The sequence below is a fragment of the Dipteris shenzhenensis genome, chromosome 8 (genome assembly GCF_047967505.1).
Source record: "Dipteris shenzhenensis isolate YYH24624 ecotype China chromosome 8, Dip_SZ_1.0, whole genome shotgun sequence".
Lineage (NCBI taxonomy): Eukaryota > Viridiplantae > Streptophyta > Polypodiopsida > Gleicheniales > Dipteridaceae > Dipteris > Dipteris shenzhenensis.
In genome coordinates this window covers 9,128,501-9,147,851 of record NC_141603.1, presented here as the reverse complement: position 1 = coordinate 9,147,851, position 19,351 = coordinate 9,128,501, and the positions used below count along the sequence as shown (strand labels likewise).

Here is a 19,351-nt window from a genome sequence, read left to right as displayed (position 1 = left end):
GAGGGAGCAAGGAAATCCAAGATGGATGCAAGATTGATGACCACCTTTATTCATATAGTTGTAGTCCATGTGACAATATTATAAAAACTGCATCAACGAGGATCATTTATTGTATCGCCTTATTCATGCATTTGTTGGACTTCAGCTTCCAAAATATGGACATCATAAAATCAATAATAAATCACCACCCTGGACATTTGCAAGGAGGGTCGGGTCCTAACAGACCTTGTGTTGTGTCTCATGTCCACTATTTTAGATAAAGTAGAAGGATTCACAAGTTAGTAGTTAATGGAAAGACTGCCTACCGCAAATCTAGTTAATTAGTTGTTAGAAGCCAAATAATCTAAGTTAGAAGCCACTTGATCTCCCTTGCCTCCCTCCCTTCATTCTCGCTACCTTCCTCCAGCTCGCTTACCCTCAACCTCCTCCCTCACTGTGAACACTCCGCCTTACCCGACCTCAGTCTTCTCGCCTGCCTCTCTACATCTCTTTCTTCTCTCCTCTCCTCCCCCTTAGCCCCCCCTTCCTTGACTCAACCCCTTTCCTTCTCCTCTCGCTCAACTCAACCACCCCCTTTCCTCCGTCTCCCCTCAACCCTCTCTCTCTATACTCTCTCTCCCTCTCCCCCTCCATCCCCCTCTCCCTCCGTGCCCTTCCCCCTCAACTCTCCCCCTCCCTCCCCCTCATATACTTGCTCAAGGCACCGCGATGAAGCTTCTCGAATTCTCCTTTGATGAACCTTCTCGAATTCTTAATTCTAGCTTATATTAATGCGTCCCCTTCGCAAAAGCATGCATTGTATCTAGGTTAATTTTTCCCTGTGGCCATGTCGCCCCTCCACTAATACTAATGCACCAATAAACTTCATCATGGGGACCTACTCCAATTATTACTCTTGGTTTCTCTTTAGCTCTTGAGCCTCTCCTTCAAAGGAGGATGAAGGCTCCACTAATACTAATCCAATTCTTACTCTAGGTTTTCTCTTGAGCGACTTTGAATCTCTTGAGCCCCTCCTTCCGAGGAGGACGTGAATAAAGCGAAGCCCTTCACGAAAGTTCAATCCCCTTCGAGGGGACTCTAGAACACTCCGTCGTCCGTATTTATAATACAGCCCCCACCCTTGCAATCCAACATCTTGTCAACTTTCAAGCTCGCCCAATTCAGCTTCGCCCTCGCCCATCATCTCCGTTCTCATTTGCATTCTCTCTCACACACGCACACAGCAATCCATGGCTCTCACCCCTTTCTTCGGCCGCTCTTCCCTCTTCCCCGACCCCTTCTCTTCCTCGCTCTGGGATCCCTTTTCCGCTTTCTCTTCCCTCGACACCGAGCCCGCCTTCTCTTTCGTTAATGATGTCCAGGCATTCGCCAACACCCGCATCGACTGGAAGGAGACTGACGATGCCCACGTTATCTCTGCTGACCTCCCTGGTACGTAGTAGCCAGTGCGTCTCTTTTCGATCTTGCCTGCCGAGTATGCCATTTCCGCAAAGTATTCGTTCTGCTGTTTTGAGAATGATCTTACAACGAGAGGATTAGCGGCTGTGTACAATTGTAATTCTTGCCTGCAACTTGCTTGATTTACTGCCCTCTGTATGCATTTGAATGCCAAGGAGCAGCTTCTAAGCGGTGTAAACTTGATCTTGCGTTCTTGGTGCCATTTGTGTTTTAGATCAGCGCTTGCATTGTCTTGACGATGCTTGTCTACAGTTTTGTGTCTTTTATGAGCTGTTGCACCGTTTCTCGAACTTGAGCTAATTAGATGCTTTGAAGGTTTGATTTGGAAACTCCACTTGGGACTCCAAAATGTTTACATAGCATCGACACTGATGACGCTATTCCCATCTCTTTCTTTCAGGTGTGAAGAAGGAAGAAGTAAAGCTAGAGGTGGTGGACAATTCGGTCTTGACAATCAGCGGTGAACGTCGCAAAGAGGAAGTAGACAAGAACGACAAATGGCACAAGGTGGAGCGTGCGAGCGGGAAGTTCCTGAGGAGCTTTCATCTGCCAGAGAACGTCAACACGGATTCGATCGGTGCCAAGTTCGAAGATGGGGTTCTGGTGGTCACGGTGCCCAAAGCGAAAACAAAGGCCTCGGAAGTGAAATCGATCGACGTAGGGGGGTCAGAGGCACCCGCAACGCCTAAGAAATACGCTAAATTCCATTGAACTGAGTGATGCTGAGTGAGGAGTCGGCGTGTTTTGAATTCCATGGAGAGAAGTGACATGCTTGATTCAAGAGTACTGACACAACTCAATCGTTGTAAATAACTAAGATAAAGAAAGTGTTGATGCAAAGATACAGCAATTTATACTTGAAAAACTACTTTTCTTAAGCTGGCTGATGTCAATTTTTACTTTAACAACACGAATTTCATTCAAATGGCCTGCCCGTACGTGGAAATAATTGCTTGTTGGTTTAAATTTCTTAAAGTGTAGACAAGAGTGTTCTAGCAAATAAATGTGGTTAGTTCCACTCATATTCTTGAATTTGTTCCTTTTTTGCCAAATGTGGTCAATGGTGTTTGGGTAAATTGTTGTGGGCGTGTGTATTAGTTGTTTCACATCGTTGTCCATGAACACATTTGAGCAAAGTTGGGTAAATTGTTGTGGGTGTGTGTATTAGATGTTTCATATTGTGTTCATCCATGGGTGTGTGTATTAGTTGTTTCATATTGTGTTCATCCATGAACCAAGTCGAGCAAAATTGTTTTTCTTTCATTGTAGTTGTGGCAAATATGGAAGTGAGCATGTATGTTTTCGTGCCAATAGTGTTTGTGATAGTGAATTGTGAATTGTTGCAAGAAGATGTTTTGTTTTTGTCATGGTGGATTTATAATGTTAATTACATCAACTTTTTTATGAAACATGGCAATAGTATTAATGATTAATTACATCAAGTTTTTTACAGTCTTTGTGTTTGTTGCAAGGAGGGGGGTTTGTTGCAAGGAGGGGTTTTCTTTTGTCATGATGGATTTATAATGTTCATTACTTATGTGTCTCTCTATGGATGAATTGTTAGCAAGCACTCTCTTTTGTTATTGTTGCTATAATCGGAGTGTTGGAAGTTGCTATGTGGCTTATAATATGTTGTAACTCTGAGGCCATTGTTACCACAAATGAATTAAAATCTTGGGAGTTTTATTTTGTTGGGGTTGGTTTCATGTATTTCTTGCATGTTGCTTCACGCAAGCTTTATGAGGGTAATTTCTTCTTCGTGTGAGATAAAGCACCTTGTGTTTAGTGATAGTTGACACGTTTGTTATGAGGCGTTGAGATGTAACTCTCTTTTGTTTACTATTTGCAATGTCTTCGAAGTCTTTGAAATCCTTGTAGGATGATGGTTACCCTTTTTGTGGTTTCTCTTAATTCTATTGAGTAGATATAGTTATCTTGGTTTTTGAATGCAAGATATAGTAATTTGGTTCTACAATGCAAGCAAGATAGAGCTATGTATACCAATCCATGAGATTTGATTTTTGATGGATCGAGTGCAAATGTATCTTGGATCTCAAATGCAAGATAGAGCTATGTATACCAATCCATGAGATTTGATTTTGGATGCATCGAGCGCAAGATTGTCCAATTATAGTCCTTGGGCACACTGAATTGTTCGTGCTGCAATTGGCTATATGGGTTAGTTGTGTCCTTAAGTAAGCGTAAAGCTCCATTGTTGTATCCCTTGGCACAATGTGCATGTAGGGATGTTATAGTTTTGTGTGTGTCCATAAAACAAAGTTGGAAATGCAAGCTCCTCGCAAAAAAGTCTTGGAAGATGCTTGAGTAGTGAGAGACTTCTTTTGAAGAAGCAACAATGATTGTCTTATCTTCGAAGTCAACAAGTTGTTGAGAAGTGTATATACCATACACTAGGTACATACCATGCACTCATGCACTAGTATAGTCTCTCTTTTGAAGGAGCAACAATGGTTGTCTTATCTTCGAAGTCAACAAGTTGTTGAGAAGTGTATATACCATACACTAGGTATATACCATGCACTCATGCACTAATATCTATTTCAAATTGTTCTTCTTTGAGTAGAAAGCCATGGTTTTTTGGCTCATCATTCTATTCTTTCGTAGAGTTTTGCAAGTTAAGAATGTGGTCAATTGACAAAGGATTCAATTTGACTTTGTTTATATAGCAGTGCTTCACTTGCAACTGCTTCAATGCACATACAATCAATGCCACTCATGTAATTGTGTGTGTACTCCATCTTTCATTTAATTGCAACGAGAATTGTAGAATCGTCCGTTAAGAAACGTGGAAGGACTCTCTGTACTTTGTCAACATCCTGCAAGAATATTGATAATGCTTCCACGTAAGCCATATAGTCCATCATATGATAGTCCCCTTATATGTGTAAGGTAATTCTTAGTGCAACCAATATGGCATAAATTTTGTTAAGGCTAGATGTTTACGTTTACACTCTTTGGAAGGGTCATGCGGGGGTATGAAAGTATGGGCACCTTGTTGTGCTTTACCTGTTTTGTATGGGGCGAGCATATTCTCCTTTCTTAGGGTTAATCGATTCTTCAATCAATCGTGCTTGCATAATGAAATGCATGGATTGTTCACTTATTTTATTTAGTTTTTGTTCAAACATAAGAGAACCACAAGAAATGCATGGAAAGCGAGATGGATCGTTTAGATTCTTCTTTGAACCGAGTAGCACTTTGTTGCCTTTGTTGCCTTACATTTTTTCTTGTTTGACTTAGGCATTGTATAGGTACTTATACTCTTACGTTGTCCTCCATAGAATTACACCCTACTTCATTGGCTTTGCTAGCTACTAATGAAAGGTAAATTTCCATCCGATAATTCTTCATCTCTATTGCCATTATGGTGTCCTTGTGTGGGAAGTCAGTGTTGTATTGCTACCAAAGTGACAGTGTTGTGTTGCTACCAGAGTGACAGTGTCACAATTATGATAATCACTAAAGTCATCCCTCATGTAGGATCTAGCCTTGTATGTGTCGTATTTAACGAGCAACTTGCCCTTGAACACAAAGCCATATCAAATATATTCAAACAACTCAGCTATTCGAAGCAAGGGCAATGAGTTACCCAAAGCAACAAAGCTATCTGAAGTAGCAACCAACGCTCTTGAGTTGGAATCTTGGCTATGGAAAGTAGGCTCCTTCCCAAATCTCTCTATAGATTCACCTAAGGAATTAACTTCCTCACAACCTTCCTTCCTTCGACAATGAGTTCCTACTTGCTGTGTTTATGCATTAAGTGCCCATTAGACAAACACAAAAGCCGAGTTTCTACTTGTTGAAATTATGCACCTCAATTACAAGAAGACTGAAACCAAATTGAACCCCCTACACCTGCAGTATTCAACTACAATTGCTTGTCAACTATAAAATTGTAGAATCCCGATTGTTTTGTAGTTCTTCAGCGTAAAAATGATGTAGAAATGCAATGTAGAAACACGTGCAGTATTCACAACTACAATTGCTTGTCAACTACCAAATTGTAGAATCTCGATTGTTTTGTAGTTCTTTCGTATAAAAACAATGTAGAAATGCAATGCAAAAGATGCTCAGCAAAACAACATTGAATGCCTACACACTAAAAATACTTTCTTGAGTTTACAAATGAAAAATGTCTTTGTAATCAATAACCATTATAAGTGAAGCAATCTCAGCAGGAATATGAAGGAAATACCAAAATTAGATAAACTTTGAAAGACTCCCACAAAAGAAGCATACATATGCCATGTTAAGACTCAATTATTGTAGTACATATGCTAAGTCAAAGCATAACCTCTTTAATTTGTAAAGCAAGAGTATGTTTGAAAGAGAATCCATTTTTATTTCAATTTGATGAGCGCTTATATGGAGGTCTCCTAAAAGGCTTCTACTACATAAGGTTTCCCAAGTTGCACAAGGAGAACAAAAAAAAACCACTGATATGAATAAAAACTAGCTCAAGCAATGCCTTCTTGCATATGCTACCATGGGAGCGTTTTTGCATATACTATCCTTGCAACAGTACATACTCATCCTACGGTTGAGCAAAAAAATCTTGCAGAGAAGAAGACGTTTTCCCTCCAATGTTAAATTCTAGCTTTTCTTACAAATTGCAAGATGATAAGACAAAAAAACATTCACAAAGGATGGGTTGCTCACCCTTTGCGTATGCCTTCTGCAGGGACTTCGTTGTGCCATCCTTCCTTATCCCAGAGTTCTTTGCAAGACCACCAACCTTGAGGGCTTTACCAGGACAACATGCCCATTTGATGAGGCTTCTTTTTCTTCTCCATACAACAAAAACAAACCAAAACAAAACGTTTATGCTTACCAAAATAGCTTCGTAGACTAAGCATATTGGTCCTCTTATGTTGGTAGGCGAGTACCAGATTACCGATGACTCAAGAAGCTAGAAAACATTTACTGAAAAGTGACACCTCTACAAATCATGTAGATTGGTAGTGATGCCCTTGGATATGGAGAATCAAAATATGTTGAAATGTAGCAAGGAGGTTTTATTGTGGAGAGAAGAAGACAGGTTCGTTCCTACACCTACTTTCAAAGTGACTGGAATGCAACTTTGAACACTCTTTGAAGTCTTTTGCAGTTGCCAGAGGTGACAACCCGAGGACACACAATTTCACAGCAAACGCACACATTGAACAAAATTGCAGTGATGCAATAGATTGATTCCATGCACTTAATAGGACCCATAAATCACAGTTCAACACGAAAAAACTAGCAAACCATGCGGGAGAATCTTACCATTGAACATGCTAGTTCCTTTGTCACAGTATATATCGATATCCTGCTCACAAGCGTTCAAGGAATTCCTTCCATTTTTTACAAGCTGGATGATATTTACAAAGCACTCTTGTTCGAGAGGGAGTATTATAGACTGATAGGTTCAAGACACGTTCAATACAAGCTCACAATAGAAGATTAGAGCATAAGCCCTAAATTGGAAGCTCAATGCTCATAGTCACTCTCATGGGTAGACAGTCTCCATGGCACAAGGGTAAGCCTGTAGCACATAGCACCAGACAGCAATCTCTAGCATGGAGCTATTTGTAGTCAATCATATTGAAGATGTACTAGCCATGACTCCGGATGAGATCTATGAATGGAAAGAGAACCCGCTTTTGCAAGCCAAATGTTATGTACCAATTTACAATGGAGATTCAAACCTCATAGGTCTTGAGAAACTATAAATAGTTGCATCATAGGCTAGCATGGACCAAACTCCACTTTCTAATCATGTATATTTGTAGGTAAGCCCTCAATGCAAGGCACTTCTATCTATGTCAACAAAGACTACTGGCTCTAGTTATGTACAATCATCACATATGTGTGCATGGATCCAACTCCATCTATTACCCTCTAGATGATGTAAATATGCAACAATAGCTCAACAAAGTCCATGTAGATTTGCAAGTAACTCCTTAGTATAAGGCTCCCACATCTCAAGAAGCATGCAAAGATACATCCCTTAGTGCATCCAACTCTTTAGATGATTTCATTCTAGCATCCATCATCACTAATTCTTTCATCTTTGACATGTATCATATCATGTCCTTGGACTCAATTCCACTAGCATTGATCAAGTGATCATTGATTAGGATGCTATAGCACTTACTCATCTATACCATTAGGATGCCATAGAACTTACCCTTGTGACACATTTCATCATGATTGGATTCAATTACCATCACTTTGAATGAGCAGATCATTCCCCAACATCAGAACATTCATGCATCAGTGTAATCATGCCCCCATGTAGTGGGCATTATCAACTTTACCCACACACCAACCTAGGTAATTTAGTGTTCCAACATGCACTTATGAACATGGTATAAAGTCCATACTTGATGCAGATTAGTGGTTGGATCTAAGGCTTCATATCTATCTCAACAATATCATTTAACAACGCACATGCCTCAAGGATAGCTTATGTTTTCTTAGTTGTATTTTAGGGTTCTAGGCCTTCTTACTAATTAGCTCCTCCTTGATGAACCTACAACATGCTGCATCCTACGTAAATGGATGACAACATAGTGTATAGTTAGCTCTTTTGTACAATCCACTCTCTCCCCCAGATCCTCTAATAAGAAAGGCACAAGAATTTTAAATGGGTTGGATTAACAGATTTTATGCCTTTGGGGTGGGTTGGTGGATGAGAGATCCTGTGGGTGCTAGGTGATTTTATGCTTTAGGATTATTGGATCACTGTCCATCAAATGGTAGTTCTCTCTCTTGGTGTAGCGAGGTAGATCGTATGATTTTCCATGTAAGTTTGAAAAGCTTTTAGCTTTGTAACAAAGAGTTATGTGACTTGATTACAAGAACTTAAGAAGATTGGCCTACTAATGTCAAGGACCCTAGGCTTAGGTGGGATGTGACCATTAAAGAAGGGAGTAATCTATGCTTTAAAGTAGGACTAATTTTATAGAATGTCCAAAAGAGAGCATCTAGAAAGGACAGTGGAGATTAGGTCTATGTTATATGAGGTAGACAGCAGCATGAGGGAGAGGAGGGAGAGAGCTGCCAAGAGGAGGAGCAATAGGGGACAGGTGAGCCTTGAGGAAGAGCAGGGGAAGAAGCTGAGGAGGGGACATAAAGAGTGCAGGAAGTAGCTGAGGAAGAGCAAGGGAAGAAGTCGAGGAGGGGACATAAAGAGCATAGGAAGTAGCTGAGGAAGAGCAGGGGAAGAAGAGCCCTAGTGATGAGTCACCAAAGAAGAAGCCGCTAGGAAGAAGGAGCTTGACTTGGGGCTTAATCTCTTGCATGAGCTTAGATTAATTTTTTCTTACATAATCCCTATAGCCTTAGGTTAATAGCCTTAGTTAATGCAATGGATTTTAGATACGTCGTTTGCAAATTTTTGTGAATTGGTTGATCCAATGCAAAATTGAAATGCGCAATGGATTAGATCTTAAAATTACAAATACAATACAAAAAATTCGATGGGAATTGGGTGGGGGAGTGCAAAGACCTTGAACTTTTAGATTTAGTAGACCCATTAGGTAAGGATCGATTTAGTAGACCCATTAGGTAAAGCATAAATAGAGAAGAAGAGGGGTCATTAGTTAAAAGTGTAAATAGCAACCAATCCTTCCGGCAGGGGTTGTGCATATAACACATGCAAGCAAGCATGTATATAAATACCCATATAATTGAAAATTTACATGTTTTGACATATTTGTTGACTAGCCTTCAAAAGTGGTACATGTTTAAACTTTGACTTTAAATATCCCTTTTGTATATATTCACATAACTTAATCACGTTTGAGGAGTATTTGTTTAATCTCCTAAAGCATGTATGTGAGTCTCCCCTTCTTTGATAAAATGTGTTATGCTAAATGTTTGAAGAGTGACCTAACAAGCAACTAGTGAATGTGCTTAGGTGACCGTCATCATGTTGGGTTGTATACGCCATGGTTTGTTGTAGTGAGGGTGTAACTTCCAAACTCTTAGAGGCCGCTTCCATAGGGTAAGTGAAGGAAAAACCAAGGGTTTGAAAACAGGGCCGTTGGGATGTGTTGTTTCTTTGAAAGGGCATTTGCATGTTTAGTATCTTCTGAGAACGTTGTGAAATTCAGCTCACCAAGCATCAAGAAGCAGCAAACGCAACAACAATGAGGCTCGCTCTTTCGCCCCTCTCCACCTCTCCCCGTATCCTCAATTCTTCTCTCCAATCTCTTCCATCTTGTTTCGATTTCTTCTGCTCGATCTTACAATTGTATTTCATCTTGTTTTGATTTCTTCTGCTTCATCAATTCTTCTCTGCACTCGCTTCCATTTGGTTTCCATTTCTTCTTGTTTCAGAATCTGTGCCGATCAAAATCTAACGCTTCGCAGTCTTGAAGCTGTCTTTTGTTTAAGTAACGGTTCCTTGCAACAATTGCAGAAATCACGTGCTCTGTCTGCTTTCGTTAACCTCTTTCCACTTGTTTTTTTCTTCGACGTCGATATTAAGGATTCGTTTTCATCAAAATGAACTTGAAGCTTCCCGTAGAGTCTCTAAGAAGCTTCGATCCTTGCTTTGTCCTCAAAGATGGAAGACTTCAGGGCTCTACAGAGACTTCTTGAACTATATTTTCCTTAACCTGCACGTTTTCAGACACAGATTGTGTCGTAGCCTTAGGATGGAGCTCTTCAAATGAACTTTATTCTTGTAGCAACGACCATGCGATATGGCGTTGGAGTCGCAATGCTGAAGCTCTCAGTAAAGTGAGGCTTTCATCCAGAGCTGTAATGTGTTATCCTACTTAATATGCAATCATCAGAAAATAACTCCGGTAGACACAGATGGATGCCATTTGCAACACCTTATTATGGAATCACACGCCAGGGAGCTAACTTTTATGCATGGCAGATTTGCACACATACCGAAAGTTTCACAGCAATGCATTGGCATCCATGGATCTCCCAGCGCCATCGCGGAGGATCTGGCGGAGATGTTTTCGCTGTCAGCTTTTCAGACGGTACATTATTTCAGTTGCGAGCAACGCGTCTTTCGCAAACAGATGTGTTCTGTGGTGTAGGATATTTGACTTTTGGCCCCTTCTGCCGCCGCAAAGGCAATGTCTATTGCATATAAATTTCCGCCAAATAATCGATTCGTACGTGTACATTCGTATTAAATTACGAAATCCACCTCGTAAAGTCTAAAACTCACAATATACTGAGAATTAGTCATTCTAAGGAAGCGGGCGCACAGGGGACCTTGAATCTCTGCTTCGTACAGTCTAAAGGACGCATAATAACAAAGAGATCGGTCATTCAAGTTAGCTTTATGTCTGTTATTGGTATCCAGAAGTTGCTTGTTCTGATTTTCTGGCTGATGCCTTTAAAGTAAAATTTCCGCAATAAAGAGTCGATAATGTAGATACCAATCATCAGAACAGCGTGACCAGCAAAGCAGAATTTTTGAATATTTCCAATGCTGCAAAGCATCTCTGTTTTTTCAAGATGCATTCCCCCCAGAGAGTGTGTGTGTGTGTGTGAGAGAGAGAGAGAGAGAGAGAGAGAGAGTAGTGTGTAGGTGTGTGTGTGTGTAGGTGCGCTGCTGTGGTGTTGAGACGGTGTTGAGACAGTGCCTCTTGCAGAGCCTTCGCAACGTGGAACCTTTCGACCCATCATCGAAAGAATTCCGATAGTGAGCTGCGCCAGGTCCCGGCTGCCCACAGTATTCCTGCAAGTCCCATGCCCTTCTGTCAAGGTCCCGTGCCCAGCCGTTCCAGCGCCGCCCCTAGTTTGATTTCAGCCCAACCAGTCTAGTTCGCGTCTCGTCTGGTTACTCCCTCTCTCAATTGGTTTGTGCCCTGACTGTCAATTCCTTGTTTGCTCGCTATCTGCCCTGACTGTGAATATTCTGCCCATTTGTTTATTTCATCTTGGCCCTCATCTCCCTCTATTTCATAGCTTATTCCCTGACTGCAATTTCAGCGCTGAATTTTCTATTGAATCAAATAGCTTCAACATGACAGAAACAAATAAGTGTTATACAAAGAGGGCGCTCTCTCAAGAACCCAAAAGATAGTCAAGGGAGACTCTGCCCTTCATAGCCCCTTCATCTGAAGATGCTTCCTATGTGTTTGACATGTTGAATGAGGAATTTCAACAAAGTAGAAGAGAATGGATGCTGCCTGCTCCGAAACTCACTTACAAAATGAAGTTGCCTTCTCTTGTGTATCCTCTGAAGAAGCTCTCTCAGACTGCAGTCATCATCTTTTTCCCTGGGAAACTACCTTCGGCTAATGATGTGGGACAATGGGTAAATTCCCTATTAGGTGGCTGCTATGTGGAAGGAGTATATTTTGCATCTTGAGGGTTTTATGAAGTTCATCTCTTGGATGCCTTGACAAAACAAATGATGCTTGAAATGTCCCCTTTATTTTTTGGCCGTCAGATGGTGCATATCATGCCTTGGTCTCCTAATCAGGACTATCAGAATCTCATCAAGCACCACTGTCCAGTATGGGTTGAAGTGGTTGATTTCCCAGATTACATGAGGAGGGGTATACAGCTTTTAGCGATATGGAGTTAAAGAGGCAGGTGGTCAATCATGATTTATTGTGTTGTTTGACTTAGCGTCAACACACAAAGTAATGAAATCCAAGCTCGTGAAAAGGCTGAAACTAAAAACTAGTTAGAATGGCACATGGAAGTTCTATTGAAGTATGCGACCAAAGGATTACCTAGTTAGAGCTTCGGATTCATAACTATGCGGAGAAGCTGGAATTTGAAATGACTAGGCTTGCTCATGCAGATATAGCCCTAGGAAAGGCGTGGCATTTCAAGAAGAATTCAGCCATTGATTGGAAAAATCACATTTATCAATTTATGATGAATAATGTGCAATATGTCTTGCGAGGTGAAAAGGTTTTTCCTCAAGGACCTTAGTTTCCGTGATGGAATTTTGAGTTTTTGTTTCTTTGTACAACATTGGTAGAGTTGATTGAAGGTCCATCGACGACTAGCATTGATGCTACCCAAGATGGGGAGATGGCTAAGTTGGCTGATTAGATCATAGAGTTCTCTGGGTTGCCTTATGGTTTACCATCAAAGCGGAATGTTCAACACAAGATTGAACTTATCCCGGTAGCAAAACCCGTAAAGAGGCCTCTCTATAGATTAAGTTTTACTGAAGAAGCTGAGATGCGAAGGTAACTGGAAGAATACCTCAAGGTGAGACAGATTCAGCTTAGTTTCTCACCTTTCGCCTCGCTAGTGATATTGAAGAAAAAGAAAGATTATAACTTTCGTCTCTGTATAGATTACAGAGGGTCAATAACATCACTATTAAGTTGGGACAGAACAGATTCAGCTTAGTTTCTCACCTTTCGCTTCGCCAGTGATATTGAAGGAGAAGAAAGATTATAACTTTCATCACTGCATAGATTACAGAGGATCAATAATATCACTATCAAGCACATGTATCCGATGGCTCAGATTGATGATTTGCCAGATGCATTACATGGAGCCACAATTTTCAGCAAGATAGATCTTAGGAGGGGCTACCATCAAATTCGGATTAGAGCCGAGGATGTGTATAGAACCGTTTTCGACATTATGAGTTCTGATAATGCCATTCGGGCTTACCCATGCTCTAGCTACTTTCGTGGTACTTATGAATGACTTACTATCCCCACAGATAGGGAAGTTTGTAGTATATTTTATTGAGGATATCCTTGTTTACAACAAAAGTATTACTGAGCATAGTGAACATTTAAGAAAAGTGTTCGGTACTTTGAGGAAAGCCAGTCTTTATGTGAATAGAAAGAAAACTGTGCTATGTATGGTGAAACTTGAGTATGTGCGATTCATTATTACACTTGATGGGGTGGAAATGAATCCGAAGAAAGTGGCTGCAATATTAGTGTGGCCCATTCCTCAGAGTCTAACCGCATTGTGATCATTCTTAGGATTTGTCCAGTTTCATAGAAGACATATCAAAGGATATTCTAAAATAGTATCGCCTTTGAGTGAGCTGACCTCAGATAAAGTGCCTCTTGTGCGGAGACAAAATCAAATAGGAGAGTTTTAATGCCATAAAGAATGTTGTGGTCTCTGGTTTGATGTTAAAAATTGTTGATTCCTAGAAACTATTTTTTCCAAGAAACTGATGCAAGTGGCATTACCATAGAGGCAATTTTTCTCCAAGAGGGAAGGCTAAGCAAGAAACTTTCTCCCTCTCAGCGAAAGTGGCCAACTCATGAATTAGAGTTGTACGTTGTTATTCATGCTTTGAAAACATGGAGGCATTATTTTATATGGTTCAGAGTTTTACATAGATGTGGATCATGATTCTCTGAAGATTTTTTATAAACAATCTAACTTGAGAGGTTGCCAAGCTAGGTGGGCAGAGCCATGCAAGAGTTTAATATGACAATTCGGTACCGAAGAGGGAAGGAGAACAAGGTGATTGATACGTTGTTGCGCATTATGCATAATGTGAGTTTCACAATACTAGAAAGTGCTCTGATCATCGAGATTAGAGAAACTCAAAAAGTGGACGAGTTTGTGTAGAGTCTTTGGCCTAAGGCTCGTGTGATCAAACTCGAGCATCTAGGAAAGGCCAAAGTTATGCAAGATATACCATAGCGGATGGTATGATAAAACGTAATGGTAAGGTAGCTTTACCTAATTAGGATGATCTTAGGCAAAAGGTCATTTAACAATGCCATTTTAGCCCATGTGCGGGACATCGAGGTGTCGAGAAGATATACGATCTCGTGAAGCGAGAGTCTACAATGACAGAAAAGATTCCTCTACAAGAATGAATCAATCTGAGTTGAACTATGGTTTCAGACTAGTAAATCTAACCATGGTTGGAATACCCCAGAAAGTGCCTAGTGCCACGAACTATGTTATTCAGATTTAGGAGATGCTAGCACTTGCGAGAGCTAACATCCACCAAGCTATGGATAGAGCTAAGACGTATGCGGATAAAAATAGATCTTTCAAAGAATATAGAGAATGAGAGAAAGTTGAAATCCTTCACACTCTAAGTCTTTGATTGTAGGAGAGTGTGCTAAGTTGTCATCTCGATATTGTGGACCGTGGTCTTGCAGAATCACTTCCCTCCAGGTGGGCATCTTTTCTCCTTGCCTCTTTCCCTTCCATTTGCTTCTTATCTTCTGGATTGCTTTCCATTTAGAACAGCTTTCCTTCAATTGGGGTTTTTGTCTCCATGTCTTTCACGTCCATTTAAGAAAATAATATACCTCAAGAAGAATATACCTCAAATTGAATGGAATGAAAACCACATTAGCTACATCGCTCAAAAGGGAACACAAATGCAGGTTTATTTCAATGACAGGATAGAGAGAGTCAATATCCTCCGACAAACAAATAAGTTGAAGAGTACAAAGATATGGATATCTGAGGAGCTCACTCCGACTCAACTCAAACAAAGGAATAGTGAACTCACCAAAGTCAAGGACGCACGTAAAGCTGGAAAATGGGCAGTATATCGAGATGAAATAGCATTAATCCAAGATTTCAAATCTAATCCTAAAGGCCCTCAGTCTTAAACTGATGTAATGAAGGCCTTCCTAATATAGGACTACAACTTAGAATTGTGCTTTAATAAGCTCGAGCTAAGTTGCCCTTCCATTAGCTTAGCCTAGAAGATCTCATCTTTGTCTCTCTTGTCTATTAAAACTTTACATTAGAGAACTACCTGCATGAGCACGCACTGGTCAGATATCTGCATGGTCCACACCCCTCGGCATCTTACCTTGAGAATTGGTTCCATAACAACTAGATCCATAAAGGTTTAGTGGTCACCAACATGCGCTCCCTCACGGGAGGATATTTTGTTGTTCTTTTTCAGCATCCTGATATGGCTGATCGAGTTCTCCAACACGGTTAAGAATTAAAAGGTTCACCCCAAAAATGTGTGTGTGTGTGTGTGTGTTAAAAGAATAGGTAAGGTGGCCTATAGATTGGAATTACCACAGGGTTGTAAGGTGCACCCCGTGTTTAATGTTTCTCGTTGAAAGTGGTTTTTGCACCCAGGCGACCCACTAATCTAGGGTATTATTTGTTTCAAGAGATAAAGGATAATGCACTGCGTAAATCAACAAGAATCATGGACTAAGGAAAAATGCGAGTACACAATCGGAAGATACCCACGTTGTTGGTTGCATGGCATGGTTTACCTCTATCTGAGGCGACCTGGGAATACGTGTACCAGATGCAAAAGCATTCCCAGATTCCATCATCAAGGGAGTTGATGCCTAAATAGGGAAGGAATGTTATGATCAAGTTGAGATAACAGGACCTTGGAAGGGTCAATTGGAAGATACCCACGGTATTGGTTGCATGGCATGGTTTTCCTCTATCTGAGGCGACCTAGGAATTCGTGTACCAGATGCAGAGAGCATTTCCAGATTCTATCATCAAGGATGTTGATGCCTAAAGAGGGAAGGAATTTTCCCTTTAGAGGACCGACAATTGTAAATAATCTACATTGGGCTTTATGTATTTGGTCAAAGAGATTTTTTGTCAAGGTCATCGATGAGGGTGATTTGCGTGATTAGGTGGGTCTAAAGGCCTAGGTCTAGGTGCTCCTAGTTATGAATTGTGCGTAGGGGCAAATGGTTTAAAGAAATCCCAAGAAGGGGTAAAAAGGAACATTTGAGTGTGGCCTTACAAAAATGGACATGTGGTACTCTAGGTCCATCTAGGGAGATTGGGGGCTCTACAGAAGAAAAATCATGTGAAATGAAACGTTTGATGATTCGTATCATGAGAATACGTTGTAGAGCGTGGCTGGGCAAATCTCCCATGATTCGCCCTACTTGTGTCTTCTAAATTGTTTGGTCTTTGTCATTGTAAGGATTTTTTTCATCGGATGTAAAGGACCACTCTCAGTTAATAGTGGTCACCAGTCCCATAGACCCCTAAGGGTCTCAAGCGGACTTTAATACAATCATATGATATCCTTCCTCTCTCTCTCTCTCTCTCTCTCTCTCTCTCTCTCTCTCTCTCTCTATCTCAAACATACACACATGCACACACACTTTTTTTTGGGGGGGGGTGAAAATCTTGATGCTTTATATTACAATGGAGCTGTCCCAAAATGGGAAGCTGAAAAGTACATCAAGAGAAAATCTCACTGTAGACATTAGAGTCTATGTAATGAGTTTGCAGACAATCAAAGAGAGATTGCTACAAGGAGCGACGAAAGAAAAGAAAATAGAAAATGTAGGATCACCAAATACTCCGTGGTTTCTATCTTTCCAGAGAGTCTAGAGTGCCCAGTAACAAATCCAGGAAAATAATAACTCAAACTCTAGTCGGTGGGATAAATCTCGAAAAGCCAAAAAAATTTGCCAAAGATAGCATGAGGAAATCTCAATCATAGGAGGCCCAAGAAGTCATGGATGTCAGGGCATTGCCAAAAAATATGAGACACAGACTCCCTCGAAACCAAACAACGGCGACAAATAGCTGGAGCAATATGTCGGTGTGCTAGAAGCTGTCTAGGTGTGAGAACCCCCAACAGAATGCACCATAAAAAGACATGTTGTCGATAGAGGGACCTTGGAATGCCAAATCTGACTCAATCTTTTCCGCCACCATTTGGCTGGACATTCCAATCGCCAAATCTGATTTGCCCCAGCTGAAGCCCAAGGTGGAGGAAATGGAACTTTATATAAAGAGGACACTGTAATATGGGACAGCTTTAAAGGACGAATGGACGAGTGTGATGAAAGAAGAGTCCAATCGTGAAGCTTGTCCTGAAGCTCTAGAGGCGGTACCGGCAAGAGCATACAAGTAATAGCCTGCCATACAGGACGAGAATGCATCCCTAAAACATACTTTCCAGCAGCCAAAGGAAAGGAAAGGAGAGTGCCATCATGGTGAATGACATGAGTCATAGAAGAGATCCCAGCGTTGAGGCTCTTGCAAAGCCAACGGTGGGGGAAAACCCCCCGTGACCAATGGATGCTCTTAGCTCTCAAAGAGTTACCTTGCAATGAGTCATGGCCATGCCAAGCCGAATGCGAAAGAATATGCTTCCACTCTAAAAACATTCGAGAAACAAGAGGGCAACCTCTAACTTTGTTAGGAATGACCCAACAGAGGGTACGCACAGCGGAAGACTGATAGTAATGCCTAGGAGCTCACACAGTGTGCATGTGGGGGTGTGGAATCACAGACTTCTTAACTTAATGTGCAAAGATGTGCAAGCCAGTAAATAGACAATGCTCAGAATCAAATATAGAAGCAACTCTTTATATTTCCGTCCGTCCACAAAGTAGGACATGATACAATACCAAAAGGTTCTCCTACTAGATGTCAAGCACTTCTAGATCTCTGATGTCAAGCACATGCTCCACCTCAAGCATATGTAGACTCTCTGTCTAGATCCCTTCCACCTTGCTGTCCGGAAGCCAGCCTAGGTGGGCAGCCCTTTCTCAGCTTTGTCTGCAGGCTATGATGTACCTCCTCCACCTCCAGAAGATAGGCCCAAGGTAGGTCTTACTGCTGCTCCAATCTGCTGACTCTTGGCTGCTCCAGGTGATAATCAATGAGGCTTGGAAGCCCTCCTTTTATAGGGCACAAGGCCCCCTTGAATGGACCGACCAGCCAGCCTCATCCTGGCCGACCAGTCTGCTTGCTGGCCGACCCGGTTGGTTGGTCCAACCAGCCCTTTATAAGGGCCTTTGGCAGCCCCTTTTGGGCTGCTGCCTTTGCCCATTCTTGCACCTAGTGCAGGCTTGTTTGCAGGCCTTATGCTTGCCCATAGATCCCCGCCATGCAGCCGTACAGTTGCACCACCTGTCCACCATTATTCGGGGCCTGTTCCAGCCCGTACAGACTGCCTTTGAGGTGCCTTTGACAGGTTGATGTGCTGTCCTTTCCCTGTGAGGTGCTGCCCATGTGGCAGCTCCCTCCCTTAGCTTTTCTACCTAGGTTCACCCCCCCCATGCTCTCCTCATATGGGGGCTTACAGATGGGGAGGTGACCATTTCAACACCCCCTCTCACCAACACATCTCGGCCCAATGCCAACACGTCAATGACGATGCTCTAGTGATTCCCCGGTCGTAGTCCTTTGGAACTTTTCGATGTCGAAATCTTTTCCTGGCTTTTCATCCAGTGGCTCCTGCTCTACTAGGTTTGGTTCCGCTTCCACACACCATCCTGGTACACAGGTCCATCTCTAGTAGCACCTCTTGGCACCACCATCTTTAATCATGTTCCTGCCTTCAAACTTGAGCAATCCAGCCGTCACGATCTTCCAGTTGTCCGCCTCATAATGAGTGAACAACCTGGAGTCTCTAAGGCACCATGCTCTGAGGGTCTGTTTCAACCGGTCCTTTGGCAAGGTTTGCAACCAATGAATATTTCCAGATAACATGGACCATGAACTCTTGCTGAGTTCTCAAGCAGGTACTCTTCTAGCTTCAGTACTCTTTGTCCATCACCTTCTAGCAATCTGTGTCCGAGATTTGAAGAAGCACCAATACTTTCCCTTCTGCCTTCGAAGAAGGCCAATTCCTTCCAATCTCGTATCTCCTGAGAAAAATGAAGAGCAGAGTCTCTCCACAACATGCTATAAAGGCTTAAATGCAAAATATCAAGTACATACCAGAGTGTTGTACTGCATGTGTGTTTGCTCTGAAAGCAAACCCTGTACCTGATTGAGGCACCCACCAAGAGCCTATGTAATCTTGTAATCATTTGGCAAGGTCTGCAACCAATGAATATTTCCAGATAACTTGGACCATGAACTCTGGCTGAGTTCTCAAGCAGGTACTCTTCTGGCTTAAGTACTCTTTGTCCATCACCTTCTAGCAATCTGCATCCGAGATTTGAAGAAGCACCAATACTTCCCCTTCTGCCCTCGAAGA

At 41.7% G+C, this 19,351-nt stretch overlaps 2 protein-coding genes across 2 annotated transcripts in view; both read left to right on the top strand.

The window, feature by feature from the left end:
* Window positions 1–1,055: 1,055 nt before the first annotated feature.
* Window positions 1,056–2,358, top strand: LOC147899066 (16.9 kDa class I heat shock protein 1-like). The gene is made up of 2 exons (XM_087377996.1): window positions 1,056–1,431; window positions 1,859–2,358. The coding sequence occupies exons 1-2, from the start codon at window positions 1,230–1,232 to the stop codon at window positions 2,167–2,169; spliced, it is 513 nt and encodes a 170-aa protein (XP_087234122.1). The 5' UTR covers window positions 1,056–1,229; the 3' UTR covers window positions 2,170–2,358.
* A 7,256-nt stretch (window positions 2,359–9,614) lies between these two features.
* Window positions 9,615–19,351, top strand: part of LOC147899065 (uncharacterized) — a 205,116-nt gene continuing 195,379 nt past the window's right edge. The window contains exons 1-3 of the mRNA XM_087378640.1: window positions 9,615–9,651; window positions 10,100–10,237; window positions 10,383–10,463. Coding sequence (XP_087234766.1) covers window positions 9,615–9,651; window positions 10,100–10,237; window positions 10,383–10,463 — 256 coding nt within the window. The remainder of the gene's footprint in view (window positions 9,652–10,099; window positions 10,238–10,382; window positions 10,464–19,351) is intronic.

What these genes read in the sequence shown, in the direction of transcription:
- LOC147899066 (XM_087377996.1), top strand. Translation starts at nt 1,230, where the DNA reads ATGGCTCTCACCCCTTTCTTCGGCCGCTCTTCCCTCTTCCCCGACCCC. An exon ending in TATCTCTGCTGACCTCCCTG is followed by an intron (nt 1,432 to 1,858) that starts GTACGTAGTAGC and finishes TCTTTCTTTCAG; the next exon opens with GTGTGAAGAAGGAAGAAGTA.